At 41.4% G+C, this 27953-nt stretch overlaps 1 protein-coding gene across 2 annotated transcripts; it reads right to left on the bottom strand.

Moving 5' to 3' along the window:
• Window positions 1-259: 259 nt before the first annotated feature.
• Window positions 260-27721, bottom strand: ITM2B (integral membrane protein 2B). 2 transcript variants are annotated; one of them, XM_075046215.1, is made up of 6 exons: window positions 27470-27721; window positions 10244-10372; window positions 7935-8138; window positions 5800-5910; window positions 2237-2387; window positions 260-975 (listed from the first exon to the last, which is right to left on the bottom strand). In XM_075046215.1, exons 1-6 carry the CDS (start codon window positions 27566-27568, stop codon window positions 887-889), a joined length of 783 nt encoding a protein of 260 aa, XP_074902316.1. In that variant the 5' UTR covers window positions 27569-27721; the 3' UTR covers window positions 260-886. The 2 variants fall into 2 exon arrangements, with proteins under 2 accessions (XP_074902316.1, XP_074902315.1); XM_075046214.1 differs by having other exon boundaries at window positions 7935-8141; window positions 27470-27714.
• Between the last annotated feature and the right edge of the window lie 232 nt (window positions 27722-27953).

Raw genomic sequence — 27953 nt, 5'->3', positions numbered from 1 at the left:
TGTGGAAATGCCAACCCAGAATTTAAGCAAAGCAGCACACTATCGCCTTTAAGTAAGAAAAGAACAGAAAAAATGAAAACCATGCTTCTCTGTTCATATTGCATTTCTCAGCCATCACCTATTCCATTGTATCTTCTCGCTTTTAAAAATAGCACTGCAAGTAAAAAGCATTAATTTTAAACTTTGAATGTAACTGTACTCCTCTCCTCTAAAAAAACCCCCAGTAATAGCAAAAGAAAACACAAGACTTTTAGACAAACAGGTTTATAAGGTTTATTTTCCATTGCACATACATGGATTATATACAAGTTAGTAACATAAGTTACTTCTTAATTTTCTAAAAGACTGTTACAGCAAACACTTGCCATTTTAAAACATCAATCAGAAATCAATCTAAAAAGGTAAATATGACAATATTTTAAAAACAAAACAAATTGCACTTTGTTAGGGAGAGTCAAATACAGGTTTGTCTATATGCTGTAACAAACTATATAGCAGGTATTATTACAGTTAGAAGTAGCTCTTGCAGTCCATTTTTACATTAATAATTCTTTTCAATTTTACTTAATTAAAAACTGGTGGATATTTCAAAGACTTTCTCTTCTTCCTAGTATTCAAGATTCATCACATGAAATGCACTAGCAACTAAGTCTTTATACAATTGCTATTCAAATATAAGAAGAACACCACACCTGAAAATAAGGAAAAAACTAAAACATATTGATTTTACATGTATCATGAGATGGAAAGTATGGAAGGTGTTCAGCAATAAAGCCCTGTCCACTACTTACATAAAAGAAGATTTTAAAAAATAATCACTGCACACAATACAAAGGGTGGGGTCATACTGTAGTTTTTAAGTCTCCCGTAACAGTAATATTCCTCATTACTGTTCACAGATGAGTGTTTCCATAGCAAACCTGTTCTCGAAGTGTCGAATCTTTCGGCAATTGACAGCTTCACGCTTCTGAATTCCTGTTTGTATTAGCAAAGAACAATGGAGGGTAAACAGAAGAGGGGATGAGGTACGTCAGAGACATAATAGTTTTACATTTGCATAATAAATTTACATTTACATAATAAGATGGCACCAGAAATCAGAACCACCCCTCCTCGGCCCCCCTCTCAGAGGGAACGCACACAGGCACACGTTCATACGTAGAAGATCAATAAGCAGGCAATGATCCTGAAGGTGTGGTGAACCAAATCGCAGTCCTGGTTTAGTTAAAACCAACCTGTCAACCCTGCCCAACTGGTTAGTTTTAACCCAATCTCCCTCTCTGTGTGTTTGTAAAAACGCTTGTGGGGATATGAGAGAGGGAGCGGCAAGGGAATAAACCACAACAGGCAAAAAAGAGCGGACTAGTAGTATTTAAACAACGTCATCTTGGAATCGCAGAAAGACTAATGCTCGCTGCCAACCTATGCCTATCATTTATTACCAAAGGATCAACATACTGAATTCTGAACTGGATTTTGCTGTTAAGACCTTTCCATTTTTAAACATTGTTCTAAATTATTTTTATAAAAGGTATTTCTTTTCCTTGTTTTCCCAAGCAGTCAGGTCCAACAATATGACTAAAGCAATTAAAACTGCTTCCGTGTACACTTGCACACCACATACAACTTAAAAAAAAAAGAGAGAGAAGCAAGTCTGAGTAAAATCTGAGTGAAAATTTTAAGACAGTATTTAATAGCTGTCAAGACTCTTCCAAATGATGTTTTTCAAATATTTTCCACGAAGGAGTACCAAGCACTACAGTTCTCCTGCGAAGACAACTCTTACTCACATTGCACTGATGCAAACAGGAAGACATGGACCAATTTATAGGTGGCTTTAATGACAAGAACCGCCCGCAATTCCATACTTGGACTACAAGGCTATTGCTTCTCATATGTTAAAGGTGTTTTTGGGAGGGGTGGGTCAAGAAACAAGATTAAAGAAAAGCATCAGCGAAAGCCTGAACCCCAGAAAACATACCCATGCATACACACACATTTTAGCAGCTCCTAGCTCACTCACTGGGGCCTCGAGCGCTTTTGCACAATAAAATGACTTATTTCCATACCTACACAGAAAATATCAGGCATAGTTAAGCCCACAGAGCCGGTTACTGCAATAAGCAACCCTTGCTTTAATAAGAGTTATTCCTTTCAACACAATCAAGCCTATTTATTGAACTTGAGCGGCACTGAACTTTCTGCCATCACAAAAGATTGCAGGAGGAACATTTACCTTTCATGGCTTCCTTGCGCTGCAGTTTATAGGTTTCCTTGCCACGGCAGAGGCGGTAAATAAAGAATCCCAGCTGATCCACATTTTCAATGCGATCAGTAACAATCATCTGTTCATGAATCAAATAGGACTGAGGCAAGTATGTTCCAGCCTGTTGAACAAAAATATAACAGCTCTGTCAAAAGCCATCTCTTCATGGTCCAAATACACAAGAAACACTTTGCAATGTGTTTCTTTAACACAGCTGTAACATATCTTCTTTGAATTCTTTCAAAACACGTATTACCCACAGAATTTTATTCCAAATGTGCAAACACGACTGCCCTGTGCTACAGAAGTAAATAACAATTATATTCAAAACGGTGACAAAACCACCACCGATGCATATGTCCACCACTCTCCTGCTACAATAATGTCAGTCTTCAGCAGAGTAGAAATGTTTCCTTCCAGAAGCACCCACTGTCACGGATCAGTCCTGCACTTATCATCCAAAGTTTTCACTTAATTAACAACAGACCAACAGACCTCAGTGGGAACTACTCCCAAACAGGAGTTGGCAGAAGCATGCAAAAGCCATGGTGGTCTATCAGGTGTTTTAAGGCAACACACTGAAAAAGGGAAGAGCCGTGACGACACACAAAGGCTTCCCAAAGCCTTTTCTAGTCCCTTCAGTGTTATTTTGCCACAGCTGAAACGATGGAGGAATCCGGTTCTGTGCCCACCGTGCTGTACACAGCTGAAGATGCACCTATTTAGCTATCAGCCAATTTCCAAATACTGCCGCTGGTAAATAATCATCAAATTTTTGGAAATATTACTTAAGAAATTCTGTTAGTGTGATTCTAATTTATGGTGCTAGAGAAGGTGCTGTTTGCTTTCTAAAAATAAAATGATCACTTATTATGGCCACAAATTCAGCTTCTGTGGTGAAAGATCACTATATTTTTTATTGACAATAAACAATTTGAAATTTCCGTTGCAAAACCAGACTGTCTTTTCAGTCCAAGCGACATGTTGAGAAGAAGCTGATTACATGCTATTCTTTTCAGTAAAGAAAGAGAGGGCTGTACAAAATCCACTTTAAATTACGAAAATCTTCTTCAGCACATACTATGAGGAAAACAGCAGCAATTATTTTTTTTTTTTCTTGAAGGAAGAGCTTGGAAGACTTCACACTCCCAAATCATGCCACTCACTACTTGGTAATTAAATCACTGTAAATTACTGTATCTCAACCCCTGGTCTCTCCAATTTCAGGAGCGAGCTCCGAGGGAGCCCCGGAGCAAAGCAGCAGGGCAGGGTGGGCACCGGTGCCCAGGATTTCGGGCAGCCTGCGAGGACACTCCTGGGCTCCTGCCCTCCAAACTTCAGGACCTCCTGGATGCCCCCAAACCCGACCTTCTTGGCCCTCCCGGGGGGGGGGGGGGGGGGCACAAAAGAAGGGGGAGCTCAGTGCAGGAATTTCCTCCACCCAGCTGCTGCAGGAGCAATTACCCAGCACCGGCATCCAGCAGAGCCACAAATATCGTCATCTTTGAGACGTCCCGTGCATTGCACGCAGTTAAAGTCGGCCAGTTGGCTCAACAACGGGAAGGAGGTGGATGAACAAATATTCCCGGGTTTCAGCCTTGTTTCCCAGGGAAAAGAGGCCTTTCACTGTCCGCATATTCAGGCAAACTATCAATACATAGAAATGCGGTTCTTTAGGCTAAAATTATGGTTTTTTTTAAAAAAAACAAAACAGACCAGAGCACCTCCATTTTCATAAAATGCTCTCTGCGTGCATTCAGAGCTCATTTTAATGAAACAAGCACTTTAATTTCATATATTCTTTTCCTTGTGCAACCAGTGGGACTGCAGGACAGTGAACAGAAATGTACTCACTTTGTGCATCTGCACAATAGTTTCCTAAATTTCAGCTACAAAACATTTAGCCTGATCTTCTGAGACATCAAATGCCCACAGCACTTTGTTAATACAATGAGAATTAAACAGATGTCTCATAAAATTAGGGCACTCACTGTTGGGGACAATGATCAAAACAGGGAGTTTTTTCCACAGATTTTCAATTAAATGCATGATGCCTGGTTATCCTCTTACTTGTAAACCAAAGATACTTGATTTAGTACTAATGACAAACTAGGAAATTAACAGATTTTAACAGTGGAATTTGTGTGAACTAAAAATGGAAACAAAACAGCATACAGAAAGTAAAAAAAATATGGCGTCACTGAGTTGTACAGACACCACCTCATCCTTAGGTACAGGAAATGAGAGTGTGGTTAAATAGCCAGTCTCAAAATAGGCAGCAAAAAAGCAGCAGAGGACTTACTTGTGAAGCCATTTTTCACATGAAGTTTATTTATATACACAAACCACTCAGAAATGGCTAAAATGGTTCCTGGAGTCCTAATTCCAAAGCCTTGTTTGAAAGATGCAAACCCAAAGATGATATTTACAATTCTAAGGCTACAAAACCCCAGTAAAATAAAATTTAAAACACTCTCCCCGAATCTCAAGCACAAGTTAGCTTATCAGCTCTCTTCCCCACCCAAGAGTGTTTTGCTGTTCCGTAAAGAAAACAGAAGGCTGAAAAACAAGGTAAATAGTATTTAAATCTGCATTAAAAGCATACATAGATAAGAGTTTAAAAAAAAAAGATAAAGACGATTCATATTAAACTAGTAAGAGACCCCATTAGATTATCTACTTTGGCCTCCTCAATTTCACAGGCCATTACGTTTCACCCCGTTACTACTAACAAACAGCGTGTCCCCGTGGTAGCGATAAGCCAGCCAGCGCCAGCACCACAGGCCAGGCAGCAGTGCTCAATTATTAAACCCTGCTGGGAAGCGATTAGAAGTTGCCACAACGTATACTGAAAACTTACGTTCAGTTGTTCAGTGATTGTGGTATCTCAGTCCTTTCCATGGTCCTAGTTTTTAAGGACACTGAACCTTGTTCTGAAGTCTGGTGCTCGCAGAAGTCAGGAATCTGGCTATACTAAAACCCCTCTTACTTTAACAGGCTTTGCTAATCATACAGCACACACAGCGGATCCAACACACCTCACGTGCATCACCCTCAAGCCACGGGATCGGCTCAAAGTAGGGGCCAACCCTCGGGACCTATGCCTTAAACAATGCCCATGTTAAAAGAGTTTCCCAGTATACCTACTTCAAGCCTCGCAGCCAACTGGCCTTAGTCCAGTGCATACATGCTTTATGGAAACTTAAATCACAATGGATTATAAATTAAAAACCACACAGACTACTATGAAAAAGTCTAGGTATACCACATTTACACAATTTTATCAGCCAAATTTGTAGCGTTGAAGAATAAAATCAGGTTTGTTTGCCTTCCTCTGAATTAATAATTCCTTCATGATTGTAGTTAATTAACTAAGAAGGTTATAGACGTTTTTCTCTTTGCAAAGATCTCTAGCGATCAGTTAACTTTCTAACACGTGCGTCCTGTGTGAATGTCAGAGTTCTGGCAAAAAAAAAAAAAAAATTCTCCTTTTCCCCTGTCTTAAGAACAAACTGGTTACACTTTAACTGTACCTTGATGTTGATGAGCAGCTCCAGGAAATTTTTTGGTGGCATAACAACTGAAGTGTTCAGAGGAATCACATAGCACTTATCCAGGCTAAGGTCAAGATAGGCAGTGAGTCTCTGTTGAGGAAATATTTATTTTAATCAAAATAACAAGAACATCAGAAAATTCACATACAGACTTTGCTAAACTGCTATTGCCTCGTGTTGTTCTTCAAATTATTGTTTTGTTCACTACGAAGTCTGTCCAACAAAGTCCAATTTGAGGGTAGGTAAAGGCAGAAATAAAAGGCAATCTTGATGAGAGTTTAAATCAATGACAGCTATTTGTGCAAGGCAGCAGGCAATAAGCAGCTCAAATGCACTACAGTAATGAAATTACAAAGGTTTATCTGTGCTGTTATGGAATCAAGTACATTATTCATTTATTCCTAGTGCCTGCATTTTGAAACAACAGGGCAAAAAACTTGCTCTAATCTCCATGTTTCTGTATTTTGTTGTAGTGTAAAGGGGAAATGCTGCTGGTAAGAACAAAACATGGAAGAAAATACTGTCGCAGATAATGCAACAAAAATCCTTTTCTTTTCAAAAATACTACTGACTTGAAGTGTTAATGATTATTCACAGCTGAATTATTCTCTTTATAGTACCTGAACTGCAAAATTTGCCATTATTTGACAAAACCAGAGATATAAAAGCCCAGGGAATTATCCTAATGAATCCTATGGCTCTGTTCACTGAGCTGTGTTTTACTGCATCTGTTCTTGCTAAAGACGACACTATCTCAAGCTGATGAAAGCTCTAAGGCTGCGGACATATATAAAATACTGAGCACCAAGAGCCCAACAGTCAAAATAGTACCAGGACAGCAATCATCAGTGCAACTAATCTCATTACATGGGAGTAAGTGCTGTGCCCATGGCAAATGATCCTTGCACTGACCTTTAGAGCAAAGCCTTTAACACATTAAATCAAAAAGTAAATTTCTAGTATTATATTGTTCCTACTCACTTCTTACCTACTGCTTTTTTTTTTTTTCCTGTGAGATTTTCCCTCTTTAGAGGCTTTGCTCTAACTCTTAACAGAAGCTCCCTAAATATATTCAGGAATATTTTTAAATGACATAGCACAAGCAAGCAAGCAAGCAATGTTTTCCTCCAAATCTGGTTATGAATATTTGATAGATAGCACCCATTTTGCCTGGAAAACTTGAAACTCTGAAGTTTGCATTAAAAAATAGGATGCTTCCCTATTCTTCTTTTTCAGCCTTGCTTAAAAAAAGCTGTTCAGTGAAGTCTTCAAATGTTCACAGAAATTTAGCTTCCTGAAAACCAGCTGTAGAACATTTCATCGCTATCAGACAGCTTCCGTCAGGCTGATACAGAAAAGAAAGGCTTCTAATTGTTTTACAGCTCTGTCGTTAATACCAAGAGCTGCAGGCCTGTCAACTGCCTTACCAGAAATTTATTACCACAATTCCTATCAAAGCTGTTTCTACAAAAAAAGGAAGAAACAGTTAAAAGTGCCTTTAGGAATCGCAGTAGCCTGTGGTGCACAAGGAAAATTTAGCTTCTGCTAGGCTTCCTACAGCATCTGGAAAAGGAGCTCTCTTCCATGGTCGGTCAGCTGGTCGTTTCCTTCCCTCTCTGCTGCTGCTTTGGGGTTTTTGAGCTATGGTACAAGAGCAACCTCTGGGGGTGCCTGAACATACCTTGTGACATCAGACACAATCGGCCCCTGCAAGTTGAGGTCAAAGCTACAAGCCACCTTTCTAAACTTCCCTCGGCACCACAGCAGTTGGTCAAATTCTGGCTCGGTGGACATAGCACAGCAAGAACTATGTTCTCTTTACTTCCTTGTACTAAGGAAAGGAAATAGCTCTAAGATATTTCCCTGTCTAAAAACAGAACTATATTTGCAAATGGTGGTTTACAAACTACCCCACGATGATTGTGTAATGCTGTACTTTGTATGCCCAGTTAATTATTGCTTGCAGCCTGCTGCTTATCAAAACGTTTCTGCTGCCTCCTCCACCCTCTGCTTTCCTCCACCGCAATAATTAGGGAGTACAGTTATCAGGATGACTGAGGGGGAGCATTTTTCAAGTTTTAAATGCTTTTGACTTCTTCAGAAATATTTCTTACCCGGTGGAAGTCATGGACGATATCAGCAGGATCACTATCAGCAAACTCAGGGACTGGCACACTGATAAATTCAACATCTTCCTCCTCCAGGATCTGAATATTTTGCTCAATCGTGTGGTAGCGAGCACTCTGAGCCTCTGCCCCAGGCTCAGGTAAACTTAAGCCGTCTTCAATGTACTTTATTCCACAGAAATACACACCACCCTGCTAAAAATAGTAAACAATCCAGCAACAAAAACATCAGTAGCCCAGTAGCCTTGTTAGAAGTTTAAAACTAATATTCTCAAAGCACTGCAGAGAAGAAAAACTTGTCAGACTAGGTGAGGTGTTTTCCCTTTCATTTGATTCATACACCAAAGTAGGAGCCAGTTGCTATCTACAACAGGACTATGGGCAAAACCTTCAATTGTACTGAACCCAGAGGGAGTCCTTCCCTTGAATTCAAGGATAACAGGATCCTAAAAGCAGGTTCTTAAAATCTAGTTTTCTATTTTGCATCCATTATCCGTGGCACATTGCATCTTATTTTCAGAAAGACAATGAAGTTCCTATGTCTATCTGCATGCATATTATTATTAAATTAACTGCAGTCAATAATTACAATTTAAAACACTGAAACTGGTCATCCAAATCACCTTTAAACAGGCAAGTCTAACTCTGAATTTGGTCCTGCCTGCAGCAGGGGGTTGGACCAGATGGTTTCAAGAGCTTCCTTCCAACCTCAATTATTCTGTGAAGTTGCTTAGCTTTGCAAGGCCTCAGGAGTTTTGAAAGTCAGTTTCTAAAACAATTTTAACAGTTTTAAAAGACAAAAAGGTAATAAAAAGAAATTAAAACAACCAGTTTGTGTCCTGTCACGGTATGTGTGGCAGGTTACCCAAGTGAAGTGTAACATAAAGTCCTGAGTCAGAGGAAGTCATACACCAAATTTATAGGCCAGACAGTTTTAGAAACATAAAACTTATGCATATGCACATGCCATCAATTTAAAGTTTTACACTGAAAACATGTCTCCAGTGCAATGTTAGCTCAATTCCTGAATGCTTCCTTCAACCCAGATCTCACTAATAAACAACTACCACAGGTTTGAATTCAACAGCACTTTCAGTTTCAGCTAGCTGGCTTGAGAAAGGTGGAGCACGGCTGTGCTGAGCACAGATGAAACTGCATTAGTAATACAGCAAGCCTTCAGCCACTCCAAGCTTGCTAATCCACCAAGATACGCTATGCTGTTTAAGCATTATTTGCAACGCTACTGCTCCCCTGTAAATTAGGTTAACGTGATAGCCAATGAGACTATAAACTGCAAGCTCAGATAGAATTTCTCATGTTTAATCACTTTGCCTTCCACACTAGCAGCTACTGAAATTGGGGGAGGGGGGGGAATAATCCTGGTAGCAGGGACAAGAACACAGAATTTCTACCTTATAATTACGTGCGCTAACCAGTGGGCTAGAGGGATTCATGTTTTGCTATTACTCTCCCTTTCTGACCCTGTGAATCTTGCAACCCCGGCAGTTTCCAAAGGACAGAAGGTGTGCTCACGCCACTCAGGCAACCGCCCAGCACATCCAGTGCTGCCCAGTGACAATTCACCCCGAGGAAGACAATATTTAACTGGGATCTCCCCCGTTTCAGGTAAATGCTCCACTTCCCTGGCACCACTGCCTCCACAGGGCTCCTCCTGCAGCAGTGCCGTTTGTTAAAAGACTGAAAATACATTTTGTCAGAGGTCTAATCTTGTCAGCGTGGATTAGACTTGACAGAGCATGTTTAACCACGCTGACTGTGGTTCTCCCAAGCGCCCTGCAGGGCCTGTATTTCTCATCCCTGTGGAAGCTAGGAAGGAGTAGAGTCACTGCACTCCCTGACAAGCAATCCCTTTTCCGTGCATTAGCAGCACCGCACACCTCTAGGAAATCCAGGGTCAAACAAGGAGGCTTTCCAGGGGTTAATCCACCTCCAGTATTCGGCACTGTGAAGCAGGAGAGCAAGCACGTCAAAATCTGGGATGTGACCGGGGTTCCTAAGCCCTACTCCTGTTTAGATATGAACCTTTCTCTGCAAAGTAAGGTTTTCAAAAGTGTTGCTCTTCTATTTGCCAGCTTTGCGCCTGCCCTCCCTGGCCAACAGGTAACTTCAGAGCAGGCGATACGCTTTGCCTTTAGAAAAGCTGAAGTTTTAGGAAGATAAATATGGAAGTAGCAAGGCTATTGGGTTTAGTTTGTTGCTCCTCTTCCCTCTTCAAAATGTTAGGGCATAACAATAGAAAATCGCAACCCTCCCATAAAAAAATGTATTTGACTTACCTGGAATGCAAAGTATTTGTAGAGATAGGCACCGCCCAGGATCACACCAGCCAGCATGAAGGCCAATCCAAAGCACATGCACCAGCACCAAGCCCTCCTCTGCCCAACAGGCACAGCATCCTCAGGGTCCTGCAATGCATCAGAGAGAAACCGAGACCCTCAACACACCATTCCCAAGACACATATGGCAGCAGGTACTTCAGGCCCAGCAAGTACAAACATTGCATTCATCAGAAAAGGCTATACGCGCTTTATCACAATTGTTTAGAAACGTATTTTATTTGGTAAAGTTTAAAACAGACCTATTCAAGTTGAGTTTTAGGGAGACTTGTACAAACAATCACTTTTAATGCCACTGTCACTGACTAAATCAGTGGACTTAAGTCTTAAGGAAGAGAAAAATTTAACAAAATCTCCCGAGATACCTAGTAACACACAGTGAGCCACTTTACAGATCGCAGACTGAAAAAGATCTGTTCTTGTGTAACCTCCGTGCAACAACAGCAGGGCGAGGAAGTCAATTCAGAAAGGTCAGATCCTTTTTTATCTTGGTATACGCAATTTAAGTGAACCTTAAGAACCAACAAAAGATCAAAGGTAGTAAGGAAAGCAAAATATATCCTTTCCTATGTTGTTCCACCAGGACAAAAGAGACTTTACCACCTCTTTGCTGGCAGAACAATAAGAGTAGGAATGAAAAAAAGATGCTTTGTAAGTTGTTGTTAAGGAAGCTTTCTGCTCTAAGACAGCATTGGCCATGCTTCTATCTGGTGTTCGTGTTATGCTAAAGGAATAACAGGATGTTTCCCCTTTGGGGCACTAGTTTGCATAACCATGCAGTCCCCACAGGCATCCTAAGCAATAAACTGCTGCTTGCAAAATCTTTCCTCTATCAGCCACATTACAATGCTCTTTCCTCCTCTAAGTGTTTGCATAACTCGCATCCAAAAAAAAAAAAAAACCCCAACACAAAACAAAACAAAACAAACCCCCATCTTTGAGTCACCCTCTCCCAAGCCATGATAATCCTGGGAAAATATCAGAATTCAAATAAATACAAAGCAATTCATTACCCCTTTGCAACCAAAAAAACAACAGGGTAGAATGATGACCAGGGAAAAATCATTATGGCCAAATAAACAAAAAACCCCAAACTAGAAAATGGAGGAAGAGCATGAGGGAAGCGCTCGAGAAGGCATTGACAGCTATGGTTGCCAGTCGATGTTCTGCCTCATGTGGGGGGCTTTTTTGCAGTATTTGCTGATTAGGATGATTCCCCACTTGAACAAGTTGTGGCTGTGGTCCCCACGCTGCCATGGCACAGTTGGGAAGGAACTCCCCTCATTTGGCCGAAGCCATCTGAGCAAGTCTGACACCAGAAGGGATGGGGACCCTCCCTGTAAATGGTGGGGAGAAAGAGGCGCTTCCTGAGAATGACTCATCCCAACCACCCCTGAGAAGGAGAAGTAGTCTTCAGGAGGGACTTGCTTCTTTTCACTGATTATAGGGCGAAATTCCTTGGTTAACAAACTAGGTAGCTAATTCGTACATAGCTAAAATTAGGGGATGTGAAACCCACCTTTGCAGCAGACTGCAATTATCTCTCATACAGAAGTGGCAATTCAACTTCTCTGCCAGGCAACGGCTGCCAAAATCTGATTCTGAAATATTTAGAGTCAAACTGAAGATATTACACAGATTTTGTTTTACGTTACCTTGCAAACTACAGCAGTAAATTAGATTGTGAAATCTCCATCTTTGGAGGTTTTCAAGACTCAACTAGACAAAGCCATGGCTGATCTTGCTTTGGCAACCATCCCGTTTCTACGGGGAGGTTGAACTAAATGACTTCCAGAGGCCCCTTCCAACCAACATTTCTGGGATACATTAAAAGGCAAAGAGAGAGTGGCTGGAAAACAGTTGCCATGGACTGAAAAAGTAGAATGAAAAGACAAGTAACAACTTTTAAAAGTTTTTACATTACTAATTATTTAAGGAATTCAGTGTGAAGAATTACAGGATTACTAGCTGCGTGGTTTTTAACCTGGCTGTTTGCAAAGACTGTGAGTAGGACTTAATACCCATGGTAATCTAATTAACTTTCAGGTCAGGTTAAGATTCACTGTGGATTCTATAAATCATCTCAATTATAAATCTAAACCAGCTAAAACAAGGATTTTTATTTTTATGTTGCCCCATATCGTTAGGTAACTATTCCCCTAGGTATTTCAAAGCATAAAGGACACCCAATTGAAACTTTTTTAAATAGCCGTCATTTAAACTGCTGTAACTTAATGTCAGAAAAATGGGTAGCAAACTGGCTCTGGGATACAATGCCAAAATATTCCCTAGTGAAGAATTTATTATAAAGAGTATCATTATTCTTTCCCAGTGCTGCTTTTATCCCCCCCTGCTTTTTTAACTCCAAGCAGAATTATCCATTAGTGGAATAACTGTCTCTTCCATTTTTACAGAACTTTATTAAGTTCAGAAAGACTAACAAAATATGCATCTGGGAAATGGTGCAGAAGGCATACGCAGTGTGAACACCTACCTGGAAATGAGGATTAGTATCAAGTTAATTTTGCATAGGCCACAGAAATAATCAGAAAATGGAAAATAACTTACACTTTTACCATGCTAGGAGGAACCTGAAGGACAAGTTTATCAGTATTCTGCTCTAAACAATTTTTCTTTGATATATGAGACAACAGATGTAAACAACAGGTTTAATACAACCCTCTTATCCTCTACCAGCAGCGAGATTTTATCATTACTATTTCTGAAGGCATGCCTAATGGTGGCATGTTGAACTATTTTGTATTTGTAGTTGTCTATTGCATTGATTTGTCCACAGCCTACTGAAAAAAGCACACCAAATTTAGAGCAAGAGTTCAAGCCCAGTTTAGCCTCTTGCTTAGGACAGTGCATGAAAGTACCGCACCTCAGTACAGAGGAACCACAAGCATTAGGTAACACTGAAAACATTTTATGCCATTGAAGGAGAACGCACAATTGATTTCCTCTTCTGAATCTGAAAACTAAGTACATCATCAAGCAATTTAAAACCACCTTAAATTAAAATACTGTAAGTAACCCACTGAAGCTAAATTACAGCCATATTAGTAGCTGTCCTCTGGCTAAGCTGGCTAAACTTTTCTACTGTTGCCATGACAGCTTAGTTTGGGCTGAATTGACCCAAAAGAATCATTCATCCCTCACTGTAAGACTCTGACCCTCTGCACTGCAAGAGAAGAAACCGCGACGGATGCTCACCCTCCTTCCAGGTGACTCATGTTCTGAAAGAAAAAAAATGAAGTGAAAGCGGATCCCCACTAAGAGGGACAGTGCTGAATTAGCACCTCTCCCCACAAAGTTAGGACTGCACTTTGTTCCCAGATAGCAGCGCTGGCTTCTGAAGCCAGAGCACACCAGGAGATTGCATCCTCACTGACTAATTTTTCCCTAGGTCAGCATTCCACTGCCAGAGGCATCTGACAAAAGAAAGCATCGTGTTCTTGAGGTGAAGACTGACCTCTAAAAATATGCCTCTCTACTTTTGTGAGCAGTATTAATTAATCATTGCTGTTCTGGTCCTTTTCTTTCCCCTCTTCTGCTTCATCCCTGCCCCGTGCACCTCCAACTCCCTGGTGAATCCCCAACCTTCAGATGATGCCACAGAACTAATCTTCTCTGATGCAAAATGCCTTAGGAGGAACTGGATGCAAGCCCAACACTGGCTTGTTTCCTTGATGAGCTGATTGTTCTAATTGGAAAACATTTGATTAGCCTATTTCCCATGGACAAGACATGAAACAGAAGCATCTCTCTGCCACTTGTACACTAAATCCTGCAGTGTTAAAATTAAATGGTTCAGAACTTCCCAACCTCAATAGCTTCAGGCTCTGCAGGAACAATTTTCCTGTAGATAGGAAACGAGAAGTATTAAATTCTCTATTATTTGAGATTGGCAAGTTTCAAATCTGTCATCTTCTCACAAAGAAGTTACAAAAATGACTGCAGTTTTCAGTAAAGATCCCTTCATCAGTGACCCCAGCAGATAACGTAAAGCTGCACTCTGTCTTCTTACTGGAACTATGAAACACTGGAGATGGACAAATGATACCACAAACTATTTACCAAATCACCTCTCAACTACAGAGAGATCTTCACAAGAACATATTTATGACAATTACCATTAACTGTTCTGCAGTGGATTAAAAGAAAAAAAGAAACGTTAATATGCCCTAAACCTGCAACCATTGGCAGTTATGAACAGCTACTGGCCATATATTCTCTTGCTCTCTTCAGTTCAATTTTAATGCTACTTTTTTTCTTTAAATAAATGCTGAATTTCAGAAGGACCAAATTCACATTTGGGGTAACATGACAAAATTCTTCTAAGAAGCTCCAATACTGAGACACAAATGTGTATAATTAGACTTGGTAATTATTCAGATTTTCCCCTTGTGGCTTTTTGTACATAGTGGAATGTAATTGCTTTAACATTATAAAAGTAAAGCAGTCTAAAAACTTACAAGGCATATGTCTAGTTCATGTTAAAACGGGTGAGAAGATTGTCAGACCTTGTTCCTTTGCAGAAATTAAGGACACATCAATTATATGATTAAAAAGCCATAATCATATGAATCAATTAGGTGAGAATCCACCTAAACCAGATACGATAGATATGCTGTGGGGAGTCCAGAATATTGTATGATCATTGTGCATCTACGCAAAACATAACGGCCCAAATTTAAAAATAGATGTGATAGCAATAAAAATAATTTTGGGAGGGGGAAATGTCTTTCAGAACCAACACGCAGTCTTTGATCCACAGAGAAACCAGATGCAGAGTATTACTGAATATTACAAACATTACTAAAAATGTCCGCAGCATGATACACAAACCATCCATAATTATGCATCTAACATATATATATATACACACACATATACTTTTATATATATATATATACACACACACACACACATACAAAAGCTTAAAAGTAATGTGGGCAGAACTGGCTGGAAGCTGTTCAGAACAGTTTTCTTCCGAGGTCCTTTGCGTGCCAGTTAGCTCACATGGATGGACATAATGCAGTGGGGCAGAGTGAGCTTCCTAAAGGCAAATATTGACCAACTGCAGCTTTAATTAGTGGAATGGAGAGAAGATAAGTTAATGATGATTCCCTAAAAGTGTTTTTAATGAGGGAGGCTAAAAAGTCTTTAAATAAAATACTGACCAACGGCTGTATAAACTGAATTCTGCCAGTCAGGCTCACCTGCTCTGACTTGTAAATCTGACATCTGTAGAAAATCCTCCCAAAAGACAGTCAATTTAAAATGAACTTAATTTAGAAAGAGCTCTGCATTCCTCCCATGGTATTCCTTCCTGAATGCTGCTCCAAGCCTGGTATTCTATTTATTACTTGTTGCAGATGGGAAATTAAGGCAGGCTTTTGCAAGACTCCTCACTTGGCAGATGCTGCAAATCTGGAAGGCCATCATACTGATCTGCCTCTCAAGCAGCAATTTTATGCTTCCTAATAAAATTAAATTTAAATTTTAAGTACAATGATCTTTTAACTTGCTAGTTGGAAAAACAGACTCTATATACAATAGATGCTTCAGAGATCTCTCGCTTATCACAAGGAGTGACGTATTCTTTCTACTCAGATGATGAAGCCTGAAAACAAGCTATGGTTGTTTATGTGCAGTTGATAGCTGAACACTGCAAACCCTTCTGCGGCAGCACTGCCAGTTCCTCTTCTGTCAACATGGACAGGGACTTGTCCATCTGGCCAAAGGCTCTCCACCTAAAGAACAGCATAAAACCCAGACCTTAGTTCTGGTGTTGCTTGCTGCAGTCACGTAGCTTGGATAACCAAGGAGATTAAATAATTAGAATTATCTATTAGGCAGTTGGTACCATTAACCTCTTCCTGTATTTCTAGTATCTGTAGATGTACTCTAAAATAATATTGTAAATACAAATCTGTTGTACAGCACTAGGAAATCCAGCAGGGAGAAGAAAATACATTGAAGAGACTTCCGAAGTTCAAAGTCCAAGGTCATTTTTATATTAGTTGAACGCTACCATTCACCAAATAATGGGGGTGTTTTATTAAAAAATGAGGTGTCTGTCAAATGACTCATTTCATGGTTCAAACATCATAACCACCATGGAATAAAAACATTAATATAAGCAGCCAGCTCAAGATCATGTTAAAAAGGGAATCAGTGCTGGTGGATAGGAAGGAAGTTGCTTATATCAGGAAAGATGGAGGTGAAGGGAGAACAAAAACAAATCACAACAGAGGCAAGAAAAGGGGAGCAGGAAAAAACTGAGAGAAACATGGTGGAACATGAAGAGTTCAATTTCTCTGCAAAAGTCAACGAAAATTACGACTGTAAAGTGAATGTGAAGGATATGAATCAGCAGTTCACCCACAGCTACGTGATAGATGGACCATAAAAGAAGCTGTCTTGGAAGAGTAATCCTGCAACTCTTAACTCATGTGAGTAATCCTGATTTCCCTAAACGCTGCCTTCAACTTCTGAGATAAGACATTACAATACTTGATAGCAGCCAACAATTAATGACGGGTAAAGAGGAAGAAGCCTGTAACTATTTAGTCTGCTGTTTTGATTATATTTGGGAGCAGTATTGTTAAGAGTGGTTATTTTTATTGTTAGCTTTGGTCTTACATGGACTAGAAAGTGGAAAAAAAAAACCCAAACCAACCAAACCCAACCACACTTACTTAAACGGTCTGAACGTTGTCTTTGTAGATCGATCAAGCAACGATCTTCCTCCCACAATTCACATATACATCTTTTGACTACATCCTCATCCCAGACTGTACACCAATTGTACAACTAACTACACGCTAGTTAGTGGAAGAGGAGCTAGGCTATGGCCACAGCAGTGCTCTAGCCCTTTAGCCCAGCCCACCAGGCAGCACTCCTGTGCATCTTGTCCTGCCTTTTCACTGTCAACACTCAGGGCCAAGCATTACCCTCCCTTCTTTTGTCCGTACAGCAATTAGCACAACAGGATCTTAGTACCATCTTATATTCCTTCTGAACATCAAGAAATGTAGCATTCGCTACATATCAAGGTGCCACGCTTAGATCACTGGTCGGCCCGGACCAGGGAAAGAGACAGATAACACACGCAGTGTGAGCGCCAACTTCCGGCTTTTATTGCGCAGTTAATTCCTTTTATACTAACAAGGGGAGGTGGGGTTACAGGTACATCACAAGGCTGCGACTAACCCTCTAACTTTCCGTGACAACGCGAGATCTTCCGAACGCCGACCCCTACAAAGAAATACTTTTTTTTTTACTGTGAGGGTGACTGAGGACTGGCACAGCTTGGCCAGACTGGTTGTGGAGTCTCCATCCTTGGAGACTGTGCTAGACGAGGAATAAAGCTCCACACATCCTTTATTTCCTTTGCTTTGGGGCTTTATGATTCATCTGCCTCCTCCCCACTCCTTGCACTCAACAGGAAACTTCAACAAAACCTAAAACACTTGGAAAACGTGTTGTCTTTAAATGTCTGGACACTGAATTCAGAAGTTCTTGTGCCGCTGACAGCCACAGAGATCCGCAACTGCCACTGTACTGTACTGAATACCGAAAGTTTTCATAAATTTGGCTAGTGAAGAGGTGGTAGAAGCCAGGTTTTTTTATGAGATAGATAAATGTTGTTGAACTTACCTACACATTTTCACAAATTAGAAAGATGGAAATGTGTTCTGCATTCCACACCTATTTTTCTCAGGTATTTTCAGAAAAGAGAAGTGGTCTGGTGCAACGGTTTGCAAGTCATAGACCAAAACACGCAAATGAAAGTTTGCAGATATCTGGCAAGAGGTGCCTGAGTGATGTTTATTTTTTTAAAACAAGAAACCCCAAACCTAAGAGGTTATATGGGACACTTTTCAGAATACATTTTGCTTTCAGAAAACAAAATCACTACACTCTTTATGCTTACAGCATGTCAAATGTGGCATTTCATTAAACTGTCCAATTTTGAAAAATGCTTCATTTTTACACATTGCCAAAATAAACCCTTTCCCCCACCTGCATTCTTTGACTTAGAATTGACTTGTGTTCTACCATACCTATAAAAACTACATAAATAAATCTATAACTTTAAATGCAATATTTCTCTCGACTTTATCCTGAATTAGATCAATGTTTGAAAACAGGAACTTAGAAGGTTCCTATTCCACTTAAAATGGATCAATACTAAATTATCTTTTTGACCTTGATTGTTCCAGTTCCCGTCTCTTCCTCATCCTGCTTGCTTCTGACGTCTGAAATTTCTCTGCTTTTTTCCTACAACCGCCTGAATCTCAGACATCAGTATGATGGAACGCTGTGTGGATTTAACCTAGATTTCTCTCAAGGCTATTTTCCCAAGCGGTGATGGCTCTTTCACCCAGGAGATCTCATTAGTATGCACATATGCACCACTGAGCCTCAGAATTTAATAACTCTATTCCCAGTTCAGCCACAGATGGTATGTCATCTCAAGCAAGTTACAAACACCGTGTGTCTCAGTTTGTCTCAAAAGTAGAATCTAGCATCACAGAAACCACTCAGGAGGTCTCTAGTCCAGCCTCTTGCTCAAAAGGAGGGTGGACTCTGAAGCCTGTCCAGGTTGCTCAGGGCTCTTGTCAAGTTTTCAAAACCTCCAAGGACTGACACTTCAAAGCTTCTCTGGGTAACCTGCTCAGCATTCCGTGCTCCTCCGATTGAAAAATATTTTGCTTATACCCAGTTGGAAACTCTCCTTTTTCAGTTTATGGCCACTGCCTTTTCAGTCACCTCCCCAGGAGCCCGGAGGCTGCTGTGAAATCCCCCCACAGCCATCTATCTCATCTCCAGGCTGTAGAAGCCCCACTCCCTTGGCCACTCCTCAAGCCAACCATGGTGGTCCCCACTGGACTCGCACCAGTTTGCCAATGTCTTTTTTCAGATTGGAAAGCTCTCAGCCTTCAGCTGAGATGCCAGCTGCTCATGCCTGGCTGACTGTCCACCAGGAGCCCGGGGTCTTTTCTCCATGCGGAGTGGCTTCCCAGCCAGGGGGTCCCCAGCCTGTCTCGATGGAGGGGCAAGTCTGTTCCAGGTACAGGACTTTGCATTTGTTATTTCTGGAACTCATGAGGTTTTGTTCAGCCCATTACTGTAGCCTGTTGGGGTCCCTCTGAATGGCAGCCCTGTCCTCCAAAAACATACCTTCCTAACGTATGTATTAGTGAATTAAGACGCACGGTACCTGTACAGCAAGCAGAGTTCTCCAAGTGGAAACCATTCTACATGCAAATACAGAAGAGCATTTAATTGTAGCACTTAAGAGTATCTGCACAGGAGAGATGACCTTGAAAGGCTTACATTTAATTACGCCCTCTTTCTAGAAGAAAGTGCTGTAACAATCCGAAGGGCTTCACTGCAATTAAGACTACTCAAAGCCTGAAGTGGAGCACCTACTCCAGTACCCAGCACCTGGCTGCATTGCACCCTGCAGAAACACAGACGCTGCCCGGTGCGCAAACACCTCACCAAGCAGCAAGAAAACTTCCCAAAACTGCAGACCTTAGGCAAGACAACTCACTGCACTATGCAGCGGCCTCGAAAAGTCATGTTCAGCCTCCCGCCCTGCAAAGGGTACTGCATTTTCAAATGTGTAAATGCAAGGGTTTTCTACGTAGACCGTATCTTTTAAAATAAATAAGTAACTAGACCTTGGTGAATCAGCAACCATGTAAGATCCACCCCAGAGATCACTGCCCCCCCCCCCCCAGTTATGATCTCCCCAGCATACTCTTTTTCCATGGTCTTTCCACCGTCATTCCACAGTCTCATTCTACTCTCAAAACAGCAGAAAGCCGCAATCAAAAGCAGGAGTTTGCTGAACCTTAGGAGGAATACAACCACAAATTATCCAAGGATCTGCATTCAAGGAACGCTACACTCTTAAATGCCTGTGGGTTTTATTTTTATGTGTGTATATACGCATATATAAAAAAATACATTATATACTTAATAATATAGAAACTTTATAAAAATATTTGTGTACACACACACAGACACTATTTGGAAAGGGCAAACAAAATACCAACTTTTTTTTCCATGACCTCTATAACTGTTAGGCAAATACTACTTTGCCCTTTTTTTCATGGTAAATTTTGTAAGGCTGGTGCACAAAGGACCCTTGCTTGTAGATGCTGCATGGATCACTCAGATAGGGGCTGGAGTCTACATGTCCGTTGTGGTCCAAACCCTAGGCCACGTGATGTCTGCTGCAAAACCATTCCTGGCTTCACTGCAGAGCTATCTTATTAATTATCTCATTCCTTTGGTTTACCACATCTGTAAAATTAGGACAGATATCTGAGTTTTATAAATTAGCATGCTCTTCATCTGTAGATTCAAAGTAATTTCCACTGAGGATAAAAAGCAGTACATAAATAGGAAGAAAATGAATGTTGTATTATTTATATAGATCAGGAGACTAAAAACAGATAATGCTAACCTTTGTCAATCATAGCATAAATGGGGCAGGGAGGGGAACAGGAAAAAAAAAAAAAAAAAAAAGGACTCTATGCAATAGCTAACAGAACACACCACTACTTATCCCAGCTGTAGTTCTTATGTTTGAAATATGTTGTAATGTTTTTGGAAGCACAGAATAAAGAACATTTAAAATGACTAGGGCTTAAAAATGCAGTATTTGCTTTCGAAGATATTTCCTGAGAGTCACAGAGAGAACTATTTGATTTGTATGTAAGCTATTTGGTGCCTGTAGCTAGTGGCTACTGGACAGAAAATATGTATAATGCCGACAAATATTCCAAAATCACAACTGCAGAAGAGTTAACTGAAAACATTACTGGAGGTAAGTATACTTACCATTCTTATAACCCCCCCCCCCCCCGATAACCATTAGCATCAAAATTGCTGGTAAGAAAAAAAATGGAAAACACCACACAAATAACAAAGAAAACTGATTTATTTGAGTCTGTAAAAACAAAACTGTTAGATTACATTTGCAACTGTAAACATTTCATTAAAGTACTTAACAGGAAAAAAAACCCATATAAACACATTATATTTTGAAATGAAACTTTTCTTGAAATAGACATTCATATGTTGGATTAAATATTCATTATAATGGAAAGAGTCTAAACCATTTCCCTTGAAAATGTTGTTGATTCCAAGAACATTTTCTTTCAAATGTTTGTTTTTACAGGAAAGGTCAGCATTTCATCTTGATCCACATCTTCAGAAATGAACTAATTTAGCTTTTCCACTGAACAGAACTTTTGGTTCCAACAGCCTCTGTTTAAGTGGTGCAGTTTAAGTGTTTAACTATGCAATGTTAATATCCAAACTAGTTTCTTGAAGCTTATCAGAAAGAAAAGAGTATTGCATCACAGAAAGACAGGAGTGAACTTAAGAGAAGTATTTATGGCATTAGCTATAACAATACATTACAGCACAGGGTAGTTTTTCTAGATATTGCACTATCTAAAGCTTCATCTAATTATGGACTTTGCCACATGACAATGCTAAGGAAAAAAAAAAAGTTCTCTAAATACATTTTTAGGGCAAGGGGCCTCAGTCAAGTATAAGTTTGTTAATCTGAAAAGAGAAACTATTTAGAACCATGTAGAGTATTTGCATTGTCTCTATGCTCATCCCTGCGCTGAATTCATACAAGCTGTAATGATATGTATGGACACCAGCTCTTGCTTAGACCGTGAAAAACATAAATGATACAAACAACTGACGAAGCAGTTATCACAAAGGTCTGGTTAGAACACATCCTGTTTGAAATATTAAATATCATTCTTCTGGGAAATGCCTGTTTCCAAACCAAAGCTTTGTACTTGTTATTCAGGTCGGGAAGTGATGAGAAACAGAAAAGGAAGTGAGATACGGACCACTGACAGAACTCCAGTGTCACACCGGTTCATTTTCATCGCTGGGGGGATGAGGACGACACAAGCTCTTCCAGATCACTTTCTGAACTTTTCTAACTTCTGATTCCAAATTCTAAACTTACTTCAAAACAGCAAGCGATTTTCAGAGGAGCACCACAAATTTTTAAGATCTTGGTTTTTTAGTATTGTTCTCTGAATTACTGGCAACCTCCACGGAAAAGCTTTGGGAGCCGCACGTCTGAACACCACAGCAATCTTAGTTTCAGGAAGCTGCACTACTTAACCAGTAGCACAGATTCGCCATGTAAAAGGATACAGGGGACGACATCAGTCACAAGGCTTCTTTTCTTAGGAAGTGTTCCTCACGAACAAACCTTGCCACAAATTTTGTTTATTTAAACTCAATTTCCCTGAATTTATGCTTGCAGGTACCCATAATGCCAAATAAGTAAGAGAATCCTGGATACCCTTTGTGCCTGAAACTGGAGGGTTTTCATCTGAGGTTGGATGGCTTTTCATTAAAAGTCAGGGAGGAGAAGGGGGAGAGAATTCAGTTTGCTAACATTTTTTTACTTCTGGTCCTCTTTTAAATAATCATGCCTTAATCCAGAATGCTCTCACAGACAGCAGAAGCTGGTTGGTTTAATGACCTAGTTCCATCACAGAAAATACAGGAAAATACAAAGACTGCTCTTTCCCAAACAGTAACTGGTGAAAGGTCTATAGAAAATTTGCTGGAGGAAGGCTATGAAGGGAATAAGGAAGCTTCTCCAAGAAAAAAGAAATGAAGAACAAACAAAACAACCTCAAAACATCCACCTACAGACATGTCCCAGAAAGCAGGAAAACCTGCCTTCCTGACAGCAAAACAATAAGCACATGACTATTTATTAGTGTGTATACCAACATATTTATATAAATGTTATATAGTATTTATATATATATACATACAGAGTATAGCAACTGTAAAGCTAACACCTTTATTTCAGAAACATCTAACACCAATTACACAAAATCTAAGGGTTTTTCTACATGGAAAAATAGCGCTCATTAGTTGCTCAACAGAATTTCCCAGGTGGACCCTCTTACTCCGTTACAAGTGCCTATTTTAGCATGCTTTAGAAAAGATTAAGCTAACTGAAAAAAGAGATTAATTTTAGAGTCTGGAGTAGTAATGTTCTCATAAGGAACAAATGCAGGACGCTGCTGCTTTTAAAATTAACATTTACACTTTCACATTGAAATCTCTGCAGATACAGCTATCCAAAGGTCAGCTATGATACACATATGAATCCACAGCTTCCGCGCACGAAGCTGTATTTGGTAAAGATGTGCTGAGTTGAGCACCCCAAGAAAAAGAAGGTGGGGAAAAAAAAAAGAAGAAAAAGGTTGCCACCTACCCCAGCAGAAGGGAGCAACTGCCTGAGAGTTACTGAGGGCCCAAAGAGCTTTGGGGAGGACTTAATCTATTGAACAGACTCTGCAAAATGTCTGAAGACTTCAACTATGCTCAGAACCATCTTTGGCTCTCCAAAGATCTATTGTAGGGAGAAATGTTAAAATACCACACAGTGTTTATTTGTTTGTTGGGAAACTGGGTCATAAAATACCCTATTGTACTGACAACGAGCAAAGCGGAAAATTAAATGCGGCCTGAGAACCTTCACTAAGAGTATTCTGTATTTTGGCCAAGAATTATAGCACAGAAGTATCATCCCAACAGCAGTAACAGAGTTGTTAACGGTTGCCTACAGTAAGTAGGGAGTCACTTTCACAACACGCAATAATACTGACAGGTGACTTATGCAGAGGCAGGATTAGCACTCTTGATTTTTAAACTCCTTTTTAAGTAGCATACTCCAATGCATAAGACCACTGCCTTCTGCAAAAGCTTTTTTTAAGCTGTTGTTCCCGTGATACAACCCCTACTCGTCTCCCATCTTCCTCTCCTCCCTTACCCAACTAATTTCCTATTAGTGTCTGCACTAGAGGTTACCAGGCGAATTTTGGTGAGATGAGAGTATTTCTATGCCGCATCATCAGCATATTTTGGCTGCAAACGGTCTTTAATAAGCCCTAGGAAGATTATCCACTTGAGAGTAATCCTGCGATGGCAGACAGAGTGGCAGTCTTCATGACACCGTGCCAGAAAAAGCAGCAGAACAAGACCATCAAAGAACAAGCCCAAAAGCTCATTCCACCCACCTTTATTTCCTGGACATTTCAGAGTATTTGGCTTTATTCATTAGTATCAACTGGTTTACTAATATCTCTCGCTCAAATCTTTGGAAGTTCTTGATAATAAAGTTCTGAATGTGCAATTCTGCTGATCCTCTTCCATTCTTAAGTGTTCCCATTTACTTCAAGGTCAGAACGCTTCCCAGGACTTTCTTCATAAAAGAAAGCTTCATAATAGGTTGTTAATGTTTTACATATTCATACTTGTGATCCAGATCTATTTATTGTCCTACAGAAACAACATCTGTAAAGATATCGGAGAGGGGAAAACAAATGTCCCATATATGCTGTTTTGGAGGTGTGACCTTCTTTCAGTCTCCTAGAGTTCACTCTTCTATATACATTCTCTTATTGCCTTCAAACCTCACTTGAAGCAAACTGTTTTCCAGCAACGAAGTGGTATGAATAACACATTTGTCAGTTGTGGTTTATTTTTCCCCTGCCCTCCAAAGAACTGCACAGGCAGTAGAAGTTCCCTGAGGAGGGGGTAAAAAGATTTGTTTCTAATGCATTTCTATTAAAGAAGGCAAAGTTCAAAGAGTATATCTTGCACTTACCTCAAAGGTATCAAGTTTTACAATGGTCCTCAGTTCCTTTTTTTTGCCTGAGATTTGAGAATAAACTCCCAGACTTGAAGATCCAAATACTTCTACAGCTACATGACATAATTTGTTTCAATATTGTTAATCCTGCATGGAGTGCATAGCCTTTTCTGCAAAAACTACAGGTGACTGCTGTACTCAGATCTGCTTTTATTTATGCTCTAAAACATGCAAGCTCAAAAAAAGCTTACTGAAGAGAATTTTGCATACTGATAGGTGTAGGTCTGCAGTTCTGCTGAGAGAAGATGGAAATGTGTCAAGGAGAAAGTCAAAGGCTCGATGTCCCTTAAGAGCGCTCGTTTGCTTTTGGAATTTTCATCTGTACAGAGCATCAGCTCCTAGCATGCTATTTTAGGATTGTTTTAAGCCTTGTTCAGGCATGTTCATCCCCTGATAACAGTGCAAGAACTTGTAAGTAGCTACTGTGAGACCAGACCACCTTTTGACCTGGTTAATAAATGTTTGCAAGTTTCATTTCTAAGCAAGGAAAGCAGTACTAAGACCTGAGCAAAGTTAAAGGCAGATCCTGTATCTCATCCTCAGCTGCAAAAATTTACAGCTCTGCGTTACGGAAATCATAGTCAAATAACATGCTTCCGTCAATATCTGGAGAGGGTCAGGAGCATTTGCTCCCCAGTGTACAATTAGCCAGATGTATTTTGTTTGTTTAGCAGTAGGAAGGACAAGCCCAAATTGATAGGCTATCTGGAAACAAACATCATCCAGGGCAGATCTGGATTCCAAGGTAGTATGAAAAACCTGTTTTCTGGAACTTGCAGTCTGTGTCTTGCTTATGCGCTCAGTGTCAAACCGATCACCGAACCTGGGGTCGGGAAGGAACTCTACAGCTCAAGATGGGCTCAGGGTATCCATTACCTTCTAGAGAATGGCACTCCCGCTAGGAACAACTAAGCATACAGATCATCTAATGGATTTCCTCTAATTGCAAGCACTTTGAGTAATCATACTGTCTCATTTGTTGTGGCACGCTGTTCTAAGGACTTAAATACTTTGGTCAGAGTTTCAGAAGTGCAATAGAAGTGTGAAATGTAACCGCTTGCTGTACCAGGAAGATGTCACTAGAAAACATACTGCGGTCCCCCTTGCCTTTGAAATGACAGCAGATTCTGCAGGTAAAGAACCTGGCTCCATCAAAAATCACAGCAAAACCTACACCGGGGCACAACTTCCTGCTAAAAATTCAACAGATATTGTCTTCCCATGCAGAAGTTCATCAAAAAGATTTAGGAAATTAATAAACACTACCTTTTTTGCAGATGCAATCTGGCAATTCAGAGGCCTGATGCACAAAAGATTGTGAAAGCAAAATGAAAAGAGCAAGGCACGCTGTTTATGTGCAGCTGGCCATTTTTCAAGTTTTCATGCTCTTTTCAAAGAGCTTAGAGCAAATTACGCTACCCCTCATTAAAAACGGGGTTTGATTACGGGAGCGCAGAAGGTGCAACCAGAAAAACCTTTATATTCTGGGCACTTCTGCACTTCAAAAACTTTGGAGGCCGCTGCTGTTTTGTTCCTTGTTGTTGCTGTTTGGAGAGACGGAGGTAAGCCGACAGCGACTGGAGTTTGGGTGCTGTTTTGACGGCGGGGGGGGGGGATGGGGATGCGGCGGCAGCTCTTTGTCCCTTTTATTTAAACCAGCCCAGGTTTCAAGGCGAAGTTCGCTGTAACACAATCACCCGGCTCTGCAAACACGGCCAAACTTCCAGCTTCACCCTCGCCTGCCCTGAAGCACCGCAGGTTTGCCAGCTCGCTAGCAGCTTGCCGGACTTATCCCTGGGGTAGGGGGGGGGTTAAAGACGGAGCCACCCGCTTTTTTCCCGGAGAACCAACTTGCACGACCGACCCCAAAAACACCGAAGGGACGTCCCGACCTCCACACAGCAAGCAGAGGTTTGGGGACAGGCTGCGGGACCGGGCGGGAAGCCGGGTCCCGAACGGGCAGCCGCCTTAACCGGGTCCGGTCCCTCAGCTCACCGAGGGTCCGGACGGGACCGCCGCAAAGGAGACGGGGGAAAAAAAAAAAAAAAAAAAAAAAGCCTTAAAAGCCGCGTTGGACGCGGGCCAAGCGCTGTCGGGCTCATCATAAAAAAAAATACAAAAATAAAAACCTAAGCGCCACAAAAATCCCCAAAGTAGGGAGAAGCGGAGCTTCAACGCTCCTTCTCCTGTCAGCCATTTTAGAAGCGTGAGGCGAGCGGGGCGGCGGGGCACACCGCTGCGCAGCTTTCCCCGCTGGCCCGCCCGCGGTTTAACGCCGAAGGGAGGAAGAGCGTATATAAAAAAAATAAAAATAAAAATAACTCCCAACGCGTTTCACCTCCCCTGGGCAGAGAGGAGCCGAGCCGAGCGTCCGCCGCCGGTCCTGCCCCAGCGGCTGGGTCCCCCCCCCCGCCGCCCCTCACCTTGGTGTCCGGCGGCAGGATCAGCACCTGGCTGTTCTCCTCCTCCTTCTTCGCCGCCTCCTTCTGCGCCAACGCCGAGTTGAACGATACCTTCACCATGGCCGACTACCTCAACGCCCCGCACGGTAGGAGAGAAGGAGGACGAGAAAAGACAAGAGCCCGGACCGACGGCAGCTCCGAGGACTGCCTCCTGCCTTATCGTCGCCGTCCCCCCCCCCTCCCTCCCCTCCCCGCCGCCGCCGACCTCGCCGCGACTGCCGCCCCCGTCCCCTCCTCAGGCGGCGGAGGAGGAGGAGGAGGAGGAGGAGAGGCGGGCCGGGGACTGCGGCGGGGCGGGGAGGCGACGAGGAGGAGGAGGACGACGAGGAGGTGGTGCCTGACAGGGCGGGCGGGAAGCGAGGGGGCGGCGGGGTCTCGTCAGCCGCCGGGGTCTCGCCAGCCGCCGGGGTCTCGCCAGCCGCCGGTGTGGTGAAGGGGACGGCGG

Source organism: Buteo buteo, chromosome 14 (assembly GCF_964188355.1).
Source record: "Buteo buteo chromosome 14, bButBut1.hap1.1, whole genome shotgun sequence".
NCBI lineage: Eukaryota > Metazoa > Chordata > Aves > Accipitriformes > Accipitridae > Buteo > Buteo buteo.
The sequence above is the reverse complement of the archived record's forward strand: the minus strand, read 5'-3'. Positions and strand labels throughout refer to the sequence as shown.